A 13,821-nucleotide genomic window follows, 5' to 3' on the forward strand; every position below is an offset into this window, starting at 1 on the left:
GGTTTTTCATCTAATTCAGCAAAACATTACAGTCTTTTCATTTCCTGTCATCCTTAATCACTTTGTTTCTTTCATATTGTGATTTATTTAGTCCTAGTATATTTTCTTCAATTCCTTCAGTTTGCTCCAAGAAAGAAACACCTTTGAATTTTCTTCTTTTGTTCATGTTCGCTATTTCCCGCATAAGGAAGGTAGTGTCAAGAGCAGATGATTAGGGCTTAATAAAAAATACAAACCCTTCTCACTTAGCTTCTTGCTCTGCACCTTCTTTTGGAAAGGAATACTGGAGGGAGGATTTCAAGCCCCAGCTCCCAACCCTCTTAGCTCCCTTCTCTGAATGCAGGGGATACATAGACATAATTCTTTTTCCCCTATCCCCAGGATACCAACAATAAATTTTTCCCATTAGGCAGGGCTAGTGTGTAACATTTTTCAGGATGTTTTCATAGGCAAACACTCCTACATTTCTGGTCTAAAGAGATATAAATTTAGGGTAATGAAATATGATTTGTGACCAACTTCTTTGAACAATAATACATTGTTTGTGATCCATAGGGTCAGGTGTATGAAAAAGTGGAATACACGATGTTTCTGAGATTATATGCAATATGGGAACTTTTATACCATAAAACCCATATCTCCTTTTCTTTCACACATGTTCACTATTCCCACAAAAGTGAATGAGCATTAGGAATAGATGAATGAGCTTTAAAAGAAAGAATCCTCACTTGGCTCCTTCCTCTGTTCCTTCCAGTAGAAAGTAATAGAGGAGGGGAGGATTTCCAGCCCCCAACTCCTGACAAAACCAAAATATTTTTCCTTTATTCCATTTTTTCAAGTTCCCTCCAACAGATACAGTCCTGAAAATAACATTCTCTTATAAATCTTGTGTATCAATTTTATTTCCCTGAAAACGGAGGCTCTGATGAAAGATTCTTAATACTGATATGTACTAAAATCCTTGTGACAAGGATAAAAAATATTTCTTAATTAAGACAACCTGCTGAAGTTAATGTAACAGAAAACTGAAAGGCATTACATAAAGATATGAAATCAAGATTGGTGACTGAGAGGGTGATGGCATACAAAGAACATCTGATTGGGAAGGAGCAATGTGGCTTTGGGAGTGGTATTGGATGTACGGGACAGGTGCTTGCTTTAAAAAATAGATGCCTTACAGAGGGTGCTATGAATAAAGTGGTGTAAGAGAAAACCTACTAGATGCAAGGAAGAATTTTCATCACGAGAGGGTAAGGCATGTTGGTAAGCAGGAAGGGAGAAGTTAAGTGGTTTCAAGAGAAGGTAGGTCTACATCATGGGCATGTGTTGTCATCATGGCTGTTTAAGCTGTTTATGGATGAGAGGGTAAGGGAAGTATATGAATGGGTCTTAGAAAGAGGGCAGGTTTGTAAAGACAACTCTGGTGGCAGAGAACATGTGAACAAATGAGGCTGATCTTTGTTCCAAGCACTATCTCAATGATGTGAGAAACAATGAACATGGAAAAAAGAAATATGTGTATAATGGGCAACTGAATAGGAATATGGTAAATGTGAAAAGCTGCCACAATAGGTGGAAATTAGTAATGAATTATATAAGGAGAGGAAGCTTTGATATATGGCCAAGAGGAAAAAAAATAGTGGTATGGAACAAAAACGGATAAGTGGTAAGAAGCATAGCCAAGTCTAAAGTCTGCGGGTAGAAGGGCGTATCGAAGAAATGAAAGAGCTGAGATTAAGTATAAATGAAAGGTGATATGATCTGTTCGGATAATCATTAATTAGAACTGAAACTGCAGTGATGAAAAAGGTTTTATTTCATATAATAAGAATCAGTAATGAAATATGGACGAACCACACATATTCCTGTGTTTAATGTGGCAAAAACACATTTTGTAATCATACTGAAAGTAGGTTGCAATGAAAAAAATGGGAATGAAGAAAACTGCAAGATATTTTATATATCTTGCAGTTTTCTTCATTCCCAAATATCTCTTTTGCAAAAAATTATTGCAAATTGTCTGGATTAAATTTAGGGCATGAATCTTCCATGACTTATGTAAATCAAGATAGTACTATGAGAAAATATGTGATGAATGCTACCAATCTAATGCTCTTAACTCTGTTAGAATTTATCAAGAGGTGGATCAGGTACTGTACAGTCTCAAATTCACTCACAACCATCCTAACATCCAAGCCTAAAGTGCTACAGAATGATGCTGACTTACACAAGCATTCCTTATTCTTTCACTCAGCAAACTAAGTTGCTTAGTCAAGCAAGACCAACATTTCTGTATCTATATCACCCCTATATATAAAAGGCTTCCACAGCATCTGGTCCCCATTCATTTCTTTAATACCATCTTAAATATTCCCACCTAATCATTTCTTTCACTGCATGTCTATTTCTTTCACAATCTACTTCAATTCCTTGTACCTTCTACAGTATTACTGTATATCTTTTATACCAACCTATCATTTGCTATACATTCTACATAACCTTTATATCCTAAAACATTTTCATTTGTATGCCTTTCTAAATTTCTTCACACCATATATTCTTCTCATATCTTCATTTCATATTCTCTCTCTCCCCTAACTCCAGCTATAATGTGCAAATAATCCACTATTCTACTCTTATTTCTTACCTATCCTGACCTATACAAATGCAGGCTTTGAATTCATGCAACAGACAAGGGAGGGTAGTCCATGCAAAACTCTTCCACACTCTTTGCTTAAGATTTTCCTAACTGAACTCTACTCTTAGAAATATATAGTCAATCTCAACTTCTAGTTCGTTGCCATGCAAACTGTGCAGACTAATACAATACCATTATTTGCCGTCCTTTTCAAAAACTTTGGCATCTTCCTCTGACACATCAATGGAACAACCCATCTTTTTATTTAGCTCTTCCTCTGATTCAGCCGTCACCAGCATCATTTGCACACACTAACAATGGCAACACCCATGCTGCTCCTCCATGATTAAGTACTGACTTCAATCAACCCAATCATGCTGTCATCTCACATAATCATGAAATCAAACAGCTTTGATGCACGCACTAATTTACTTCAAACCACTCATTCAATCACATACATACTCTTATTTTCATTGTACAAGACTTCAACAGTATTCAAAAGTCTTCCATGCACACAGAATATCCTTGAGAGCTTTCCTATTCACTTTATCATAAGCCTTTTTCTAAATCTAAGATGTTGCAAACCCTTTTTCTCTCAAATAGTAACTAGAAAATGTCTAAACTGCAGCATGTCTACTGTAGAATGCAACACATAAGAAGCAGTGTTTTCCCGAGAATTTGGAAATGGGGAAGAGGGAGAAGGTAACTTGTTTCTTTGATGCAATTTAGGATGGACATTTCACAGGATGTCACTTCATTCTAAGCACTTTGGTAAACATTCATAATTGCTTTTAAAAGCCCACTTTCCTGCCACTTTAAAATAGCCTTTTTATAATCCATATGTAGCTGATCTAAATGGTGAAATGGCACTGATCTTTATGTTTTATCCTATCCATCCACAGCAACTCTTCGGGAGCCGATAAATTAGTGGGCCTTAGACTCAAAACTGCAGCCTAGTTAGAAAACTGGCAATGGATAAAATAAAAGGAGAAAATATTAAATGATATGGTACAACACTGCAGGTATGAAGTGACAATGAATAAAAGCTGATAATAAAAGGATTTCTTTTCATACAAATTCGCCATTTCCCGCATTAGCAAGGTAACGTTAAGGACAGAACTGAGCCTTACAGAGAATATCCTCACTTGGCCCCCTTCTCTGTTCCTTCTTTTGGTTACTTCTAAAAGGAAATTATGAGTATATAAAAAATTCAGAAATGCATCATAAGTACAACAAAGGAAGACTAAGACTGAGAGAAAGGAATGAGGAAAAGATGAAGCAATGGTGTGAAAACTTAGAAAAAACAAAAATGCCACCAGGTGAAAATAAAATAATGCAACAGGCTTACCAAGAAGTTAAAAGTGCATGATTATTTTCCACAATTGTTACTTTCATACTGAACAATAAGATGATCATTAACATACAGTATACTAGGGGCTGAAGTATTAAGGATAAAAGTGAAACTGGTAGTGACTCATACAAAACTATGATAACAAAATCATGGTACTTATATTAAACCATCAATCATTTACATAAAAATTACATTAGAACCTTTCATCAGTCCATCATAGCTTTAAATCAGTCGAATTGAAGATAGAATATTAAAGTAATTCAGTTTTTATAACAAAATACTAAGTAAATATGAAAACCGATCCTTCACATGTGATTAGCTGTAAAATATGAATACTGACGAAAGAAGTGTTTTCAAGTGTTTGGTGATCAGATCTTTCAGTTATGTAGCTGAAAGTAGAATATACAGAAATAACTATATATATATATATATATATATATATATATATATATATATATATATATATAGCAAAAATATCACAACATGCTTGTACATCAATATTTCTAATACTAGATGCCAATCTGGGTTCACATAACCAAGGTGCACATTCTTATCATTATGCATTATCTGAATATTTTCACTAACATAATTAGTGATGGCTTGACATAACTGAATACATTTTCCTGGTTTTCATGAACATAGTTCATTCACTTCCATTCAGTGGAAATCCATTACAGAGAAAAATAACCTTTCTATTCAATATGGAATTCTTTACAGAGAATATCCTTCTCTGGATTGTTTATGTTATTTTCTCAGATGCTAATACGACTGCAGGAAGACAAAGTCACTACCTCAGAAGTTTTACTGAATGGAAAAGTTCTTACAAAGAAGCAATCACTAATGCACAGATCCAGTAATTTCTTTTTTCAATCAAAATAGCTCATCTCTGTAGATTCTTTAAGCGTTATCACCATTTATCACTCTCATCAAAATCTATGGTTGGGGGTGCTAGCTTCAAGGCAAAGTTCTTTGACAACCAAATGTCTTGACTTCCAGCCACAGAGACTGAATTCCTCTGAAGTGTAGTAGATGCAGAAGTTTCCCCAGCAAGTCCTACCCGTGGTGAGGATAATTCTTCTAAAAACTGTAATCTTGATCCTCCTGAACCTAAGACTCTTACTCGTTGGATGCCCTCAAGCTGTGTTTCATCCAGTCCTGCCTAAATAAGAAGACACAAAACTTCAGTGGTGAACAAGGTGCTTACTGTGCATATGCACTATATTCTTGTAATTTTGGTTCTGTATGAAGATCATCTTAGCTTCAACAATGATGAAAGGTAAAAGTGAGGAGGGAAGGACAGAGGAAAGTTAGAGGAAAGAAAGACTGGAGGATGCAAGAATGGGAAGGGAATTGGAGGGAGGAAGAGAGGGAAGTGAGGATAAAGGAGGAAAGAAGATAGGGAGGGAGGACAAGAGTGGGAGGTACAAAGTGGAGATGAATGGAAGGTAAGGTATACAGGTGACAGAAGAGGAAGAGGGAAAGCTAGGGAATGATTGGGAAGCAAATAGGTAATGAAAGGCGGGTGAAGACATGTAGAGATATTTCTTGATTTAATGTAATCAGAAAATTCTGCTGGCGAGTCATATCTCCATAATACTGATACAAAAATTAAAAATGTAGGTCTAAAGTGAGCCTTGTAGTGCCCCACTTATTACATTAACCCTGTCAGATGTTTCCCCATCTAATACCTTGCCATGTTTCTTATTCTAAGCCAGTCTGCTATCCATGTTTCCTAAGATTCAGAAAATACAGGAAGACAGGAATTTCACTTCAACCTTTTAGTGTTAAATTTATCCCAACATTAGATTTACCACAATTATGGATTCAAGTTTTAAAGAGATATCAGGTTTTCAAGGTGCTGCCAAAGACGGTGGAAGTGGAGAAGAATGTTTATGTAAACACCATCACTAAAGATTCAAGTACTAATCTGAAGACTACTGCAGCTGTCAACAAAATGTTTCAAGATGAACTAGCTTCAATCCAGGTCACTTCATGCTCAGCATAGAGTTCCTTCAGTGGATTACAATGCATGAAGACCTAATTCCACATAACAGTTGCACAAGACTGTCTGAACAGTATTGTTATCACAAAAACTAAATGAGATATCACTAACAAGTCTTCCAAAGATTACATGGACAGGTTTTTTCAACACATTTAGTAAGAGAAAAACATGAGACATATTTTTTCTTGGTCTCGTCAAAATTAATAGCTGTGGGGCATGGGTGAGGACTGGGAGCTCTGGGTCTGGTGCATTGTAAATGAAAGCTAGAGAGTAGATAAGAACAAATGAGGTCACTATTTCCTTTGTTCCTGGTGCTTCCTTGCTAAAGTAGGAAACAGTGGACATGAATGAAAAACTTAGTAACCCATATTTACTGTTTCTTTGCCTTCATTTTCACACATTCAGGAAGAATACTGTGTCTATTCTTCATTACACAATGCATAAATAATTGTATAAATTAGTTATCCAAATTTGGGCATATTCCATTGTAACTGAAAATCCTGGCATATTTCTGCATTCTTCAATAAGATTCAGGCTTGTACAACTATGACTGCTTCTTCCCTACACTGACCTTTCTCCACCTCTCTCCCTTCACCCCTGCTTTCTCACATTTTCCCTTTCCTAAATTTCTTCCACTCCCTTTCTCTTTTCCTATGTCTCCAGTCCCTTCCCTCTCTGCTCTCCCCTCCCTCCTCTACTATTCCCTTATGCTTCAAACTCACTAATCATCCATCATTCTTCCATCTCCTCTTTATTCAACTTTTCCTTCCTTTCTCCACCTACAATTGCCATCTCCCCATTTCTTGTCTTCCCTTCCCTCCCCTTTTCCCTTACCCAACTCCCTTAACAGTTCCCTTCCTCATCTTCTGTTTGCTTGCTCATCACCTTCTCTTGCTTCTTTCCCTTTACAATGTCATACCATTCTCCTTCCTTTCACCTTTCCCCTCCTCTTTCTTCTATTTCCTCTTTTTTCCTTTCTCACAGTACACAAAATAAAGTGATCCCTCTAGCAAAAGCAGGACCTACCAGAGGTTGATCTGAAGTGTCAATGTGTTGTGTTTCCTCAGCTGGTTTTTCATCCTGGGTGCTTCCTGCACACATTACACAAGAAGGAGATTCTCCCCCACACTGTGCATGGTAACTGTGCCCACAACTGAAACAATAAAACCAATGCTAGTGGTAAGATCCCTTTGTTAATGCACAACATTATACACTTAACACAAAGTGATATATAGTTGTCTGTGAGGTTTTCTTAAATGGATAAAATTTTTGTCCATTTTGAGACAAATAAATCATCCCTAATGCTGCAAAAACTAAGGTACCTGAATGAATCCTCATTAGTGCATAAGATTACACACCTGTGTGCTACAGCTTTGCTGGATGGATGGTAAACACTGTGACATATTGCACAGGTGGTTGTATACACAACAAGAGGAGAACAAGCTTGGCTATGCTGTAGAGTAAGATATCTTAGTTGGTCCCCTGCTATGATGCGCACCACAGTTGCATAAAGTGTTTCCTCATATACATATCTCTCAACCATACCTGCAATGATGAATATTCTTTTACATGCATGTTTCACACATCATGGATTATACAATAACCCCAATGGTATTTTGTGATAAATTTGTATTCTACTGTTAAAACAAGTATTTGATAATGAAAAATATCTTTTGGGTAACATAAACCTGGGAATATAAAGAGCTAGAGACACCAATGAATGGTCTACAGAGCTTGGCTGTGGATTGTGGGCTCTGGTTTTGGTGCATTATACATGAGAGCTAGTAAATGGATGTGAGCAAATGAGGCCACTATTTCACACCTGGTACAACCTCACTAAGTTGGGAAATGGCAAGCAAGTACAATACGGTATGAAACACAGAAGATAAACAGCAGTACTTAACCTAATGATCCCTTTCTTTCATACATGCAGAAGCTTAAGATTTCATACATAATTACAAGCATTATGGATAAAGCAAATACATGATTAATATCATTCTTGAAAGATTTAAAATCAAATATATCTGTAGAACTATTTCCAGTCTTAAAAGATTAATTCATTAACACCTTTCCAGACCCTTGGCCAAAAATATTGATTCATAAAAAAAAGAGGGGGGTTAACCCTCTGACTCCAAAATGTAGATATACTCATTTTTTCTTTATACCATGGATGGTACAAACAAGAACTCCCACTTTCAAACCTGCCTTGTGAGGTGCGGGACTGTAAATATTAGTTATAGTATGGATTACTGTCATCCATCAAGTGTTACCATAGAGAATGGTAATTTTTTTACTCCTTTGCTAAATACTAAAAATAAGTCACTCAAACAAAAGAAAAAATGCATTTCTTACTGACTGATTAAATGTATGGTCTTGATTGTAAACAAAACACTACGTAATATGTTGATTTTGTAAGTTCCTCATATAAATTATCTACTTACACCTTCAAAAATGAAGGGTGGTAAGTACGAACCTCCCTGAAAGAATGTTGCAGAAGTTTAGTCTGACAGCCAAAACATAAATGTCAAGGACTTTTAAACAGTTTACTGCTCATCATCACCAATGTTATATTCAAAACTGGTGTTAATGTCATGTACATGAACTCCTGAATGACTAAACCTCTTGAATCAATTTCCAAACTAAAAGCTGCCTACACTTCCTTATGTGATTCAAGCAATCAGTTGCAAAGAAATGGTGAGCAGGGCACAGCTTGTGACTATCAACTGATCTTAAAATACAGGACCAAAAAAGCTACAGCATATTTACCCTCTTCATTGCTCTTATCAACGAACAGGCCATGAGAAGAATGTATGCATAATACTCTTAGACAAGGAATGATAAGGCTAAAATTTGGGCACTGTATTATAAATACCATTTATGCAACATTAAATGGCAAAACAACAATGCAACATAGTGGACAAGACTTTTCTATTTTGATGATAACTGCTGAATCTGTTAGCTTGGATGATGTAATAATTTAAGCACTGAAAGTAAAACCAAAAAAAAATGAGCTCAAACAGATTTTATATTTAACAGCAATGAAGGATCAACATCCTTATCAATTCTATTATAAGATTTTTGCAAACACATTTCTCATATTTATGGGTATCTGACTTGGCGTTAACTCAGAAGAAATTTACACAAATACATATCATTTCTACTGTACTTGCTGGAAGAGCTATTCTGTAACTCTGAACAAAGCACTATACTGCACACTGAACTTACAAAGTCACAGCTCACTTTCATTTCACTATGGTCTCACTCTTTTTTATCTAACATGCCTAAGCAAAAAAAAAAAATCCATACAACTATGTTTTTTAGTAAATGCTTTTCATCATTAATCATCCAAAATCCAAACTCAAGAAGCTAAATACTGCAGTAATCATTATTTCTATTCTTTTTGCTTTTCCATTCAAACATTCACATTCAATTACTATTATATGGAATGCAACAATGCAAAAATCTGGATGTAGTCTGGCAAAACAACTAGAAATTATTTCTTACAGAAGCTATCTGATATGAAGGACATGCAAAACTTGCCTTGAAGAAGATGTTTGATCTGGGCAAAGTTTCCACCACAGTAACCTGGGTCATGCATCACACGTTCAAGAATTGCTGGCAAGGATATGTGGGTCATCATGCTGTTGACCACATGCCCAACCATCTCCCGCATTTCTTAAAGAAAGAACAAAAGGATAAAATAATTTCAGTGCATGGGAATTGTGTAAGATTACACTGTAAGGTACAGAATCAGATGGCTAATATATGAGAGGGGTAAAACAAAAAATGGTGGATAAAAAACTAAAAGTACTATTTTTTTTTTTTTTTGTCGCTGTCTCCCGCATTTGCGAGGTAGCGCAAGGAAACAGACGAAAGAAATGGCCCAACCCACCCCCACACACATGTATATACATACACATCCACACACGCAAATATACATACCTACACAGCTTTCCATGGTTTACCCCAGACGCTTCACATGCCCTGATTCAATCCACTGACAGCACGTCATCCCCGGTATACCACATCGATCCAATTCACTCTATTCCTTGCCCTCCTTTCACCCTCCTGCATGTTCAGGCCCCGATCACTCAAAATCTTTTTCACTCCATCTTTCCACCTCCAATTTGGTCTCCCACTTCTCCTCGTTCCCTCCACCTCCGACACATATATCCTCTTGGTCAATCTTTCCTCACCATTCTCTCCATGTGCCCAAACCATTTCAAAACACCCTCTTCTGCTCTCTCAACCACGCTCTTTTTATTTCCACACATCTCTCTTACCCTTACGTTACTTACTCGATCAAACCACCTCACACCACACATTGTCCTCAAACATCTCATTTCCAGCACATCCACCCTCCTGCGCACAACTCTATCCATAGCCCACGCCTCGCAACCATACAACATTGTTGGAACCACTATTCCTTCAAACATACCCATTTTTGCTTTCCGAGATAATGTTCTCGACTTCCAAACATTTTTCAAGGCTCCCAGGATTTTCGCCCCCTCCTCCACCCTATGATCCACTTCCACTTCCATGGTTCCATCCGCTGCCAGATCCACTCCCACATATCTAAAACACTTTAATTCCTCCAGTTTTTCTCCATTCAAACTTACCTCCCAATTGACTTGACCCTCAACCCTACTGTACCTAATAATCTTGCTCTTATTCACATTTACTCTTAACTTTCTTCTTTCACACACTTTACCAAACTCAGTCACTAATACTAAGGTACATATTAAGCTTAAAACTGTATGATTATCAATTAGCAAGGTAGGAGAATATGTGATACACTTCTTTTCTCCAATTAGCAATCCCAATTTACAGCTTAATACAATAGTTTCAAATCATACAATCAGCTTTCTTACAAATTCATTGTGCGCCAACTTTTTCATTACCTTTCCATACACTTAACAATTTTCAATTGAAAAGAAAAATCTAATACTCCCCTTCTTGTTAATGCACAATCTCTTTGTAACTTTCTCTGCCAAAATGTTTTTCTTCACAAGTGTAGTAATCATCATACTATGGAGTAACCATTATTCCAGCTCATCTGTCTCATTCCTTATATTTGCCTGTTAACTCCCAGCCACCTCAGAAATTTTACACAATGCAATTGCATCTCATGATGTTCAGGGTTTGTTGAAGGAATATAAAGAAATCTCTAAAAATACAAAAATGTTGCGATGAAAGAAAAAGTAAAATGATACAATCAACTTAAAATTTGTTCTTTCCTCACATAATATAGTCTTGTGAAGACCTAGTTGCTGTTCATAATTCCTGTTAATAATTCCTAAATGCCAGTTGGCACTAACAGAGGAGTTTTCATTCAAACAATTAAAATGATGGATTCCTACTAAACCATAATTTCTTTGGACCCAAAAGAAAAGAATATGCAATTTAAAAGGTACACACTTACTAATGAATTCCACCATGTATCCAAATACACAGCACTCAGTATCACTTCATCAATTTTCCTAAACTGCTTCAAGAGTGGCATACAATGCTGTTATGAGATATTTGCATTACAATAAAAGGAAGATTGACTGATAAAAGTTATGATGAATGATATTTGTAATACGATAAAAAAAAATCCACAGATAAAAGAACTTACACATAGGATAATGAGGACAATGAGGGATAGTTGCACATATCAATAACCTTACAATAAGAGGAGTTATAACTGCATTGTTACAAGAAAGTGAAGTGGTGACCCACCATGAGCTAAATGCTGGTGGTTGGCAAGTGGAGGCTGCGTAGACAGTAACACATCAAGCAGGGGGAACCAGAGTTCTCTACGCCCTGACTCTTCCAACTGACTTGAGCCAAGCTGACATACTCGGACTAACTTCACAACCTGTCAGTTATACTGCATTATCCTAAAGTCCTTAGTATCATAAAAAACAAAAACTTCAACATGCATGAGGATCAAACAGAATGAGAAATATTGGCTGTCTCAATGTTATACGTGCTTTGTGCATACAACAAAACAAGAAAGGAAAAGGGATCAGGAGAAAGGACCACCTTTAGCTTTTTTATTTTTATTTATTTTATTTTGCTTTGTCGTTGTCTCCCGCGTTTGCGAGGTAGCGCAAGGAAACAGACGAAAGAAATGGCCCAACCCACCCCCATACACATGTATAAACATACACGTCCACACACGCAAATATACATACCTATACATCTCAATGTTCACATATATATACACACACAGACACATACATATATACCCATGCACACAATTCACACTGTCTGCCTTTATTCATTCCCATCGGCACACATGGAATACCATCCCCCTCCCCCCTCATGTGTGCGAGGTAGCGCTAGGAAAAGACAACAAAGGCCCCATTCGTTCACACTCAGTCTCTAGCTGTCATGCAATAATGCCCGAAACCACAGCTCCCTTTCCACATCCAGGCCCCACACAACTTTCCATGGTTTACCCCAGACGCTTCACATGCCCTGATTCAATCCATTGACAGCACATCAACCCCGGTATACCACATCGATCCAATTCACTCTATTCCTTGCCCGCCTTTCACCCTCCTGCATGTTCAGGCCCCGATCACTCAAAATTTTTTTCACTCCATCTTTCCACCTCCAATTTGGTCTCCCACTTCTCCTCGTTCCCTCCACTCTGACACATATATCCTCTTGGTCAATCTTTCCTCACTCATTCTCTCCATGTGCCCAAACCATTTCAAAACACCCTCTTCTGCTCTCTCAACCACGCTCTTTTTATTTCCACACATCTCTCTTACCCTTACATTACTTACCCGATCAAACCACCTCACACCACACATTGTCCTCAAACATCTCATTTCCAGCACATCCACCCTCCTGCGCACAACTCTATCCATAGCCCACGCCTCGCAACCATACAACATTGTTGGAACCACTATTCCTTCAAACATACCCATTTTTGCTTTCCGAGATAATGTTCTCGACTTCCAAACATTCTTCAAGGCTCCCAGGATTTTCGCCCCCTCCCCCACCCTGTGACTCACTTCTGCTTCCATGGTTCCATCCGCTGCCAAATCCACTCCCACATATCTAAAACACTTCACTTCCTCCAGTTTTTCTCCATTCAAACTTACCTCCCAATTGACTTGTCCCTCAACCCTACTGTATCTAATAACCTTGCTCTTATTCACATTTGCTCTCAGCTTTCTTCTTTCACACACTTTACCAAACTCAGTCACTAATACTAAGGTACATATTAAGCTTAAAACTGTATGATTATCAATTAGCAAGGTAGGAGAATATGTGATACACTTCTTTTCTCCAATTAGCAATCCCAATTTACAGCTTAATACAATAGTTTCAAATCATACAATCAGCTTTCTTACAAATTCATTGTGCGCCAACTTTTTCATTACCTTTCCATACACTTAACAATTTTCAATTGAAAGAAAAATCTAATACTCCCCTTCTTGTTAATGCACAATCTCTTTGTAACTTTCTTCTTTTTTCTCTGCCAAAAATGTTTTTCTTCACAAGTGTAGTAATCATCATACTATGGAGTAACCATTATTCCAGCTCATCTGTCTCATTCCTTATATTTGCCTGTTAACTCCCAGCCACCTCAGAAATTTTACACAATGCAATTGCATCTCATGATGTTCAGGGTTTGTTGAAGGAATATAAAGAAATCTCTAAAAATACAAAAATGTTGCGATGAAAGAAAAAGTAAAATGATACAATCAACTTAAAATTTGTTCTTTCCTCACATAATATAGTCTTGTGAAGACCTAGTTGCTGTTCATAATTCCTGTTAATAATTCCTAAATGCCAGTTGGCACTAACAGAGGAGTTTTCATTCAAACA

The 13,821-nt window shown here is 37.0% G+C and overlaps 1 protein-coding gene across 1 annotated transcript in view; it reads right to left on the reverse strand.

Annotated features, from left to right (window-relative positions):
- Positions 1-4,846: 4,846 nt before the first annotated feature.
- Vps8 (vacuolar protein sorting 8) overlaps positions 4,847-13,821 on the reverse strand; it is a 45,375-nt gene continuing 36,400 nt past the window's right edge. Inside the window, exons 21-24 of the mRNA XM_071675621.1 lie at positions 9,532-9,666; positions 7,350-7,536; positions 7,018-7,144; positions 4,847-5,148 (exon numbers count right to left, since the gene is read on the reverse strand). Coding sequence (XP_071531722.1) covers positions 4,897-5,148; positions 7,018-7,144; positions 7,350-7,536; positions 9,532-9,666 — 701 coding nt within the window. The 3' untranslated portion in view covers positions 4,847-4,896. The remainder of the gene's footprint in view (positions 5,149-7,017; positions 7,145-7,349; positions 7,537-9,531; positions 9,667-13,821) is intronic.

This window comes from Panulirus ornatus, chromosome 21 (assembly GCF_036320965.1).
Source record: "Panulirus ornatus isolate Po-2019 chromosome 21, ASM3632096v1, whole genome shotgun sequence".
Classification (NCBI taxonomy): Eukaryota; Metazoa; Arthropoda; class Malacostraca; order Decapoda; family Palinuridae; genus Panulirus; species Panulirus ornatus.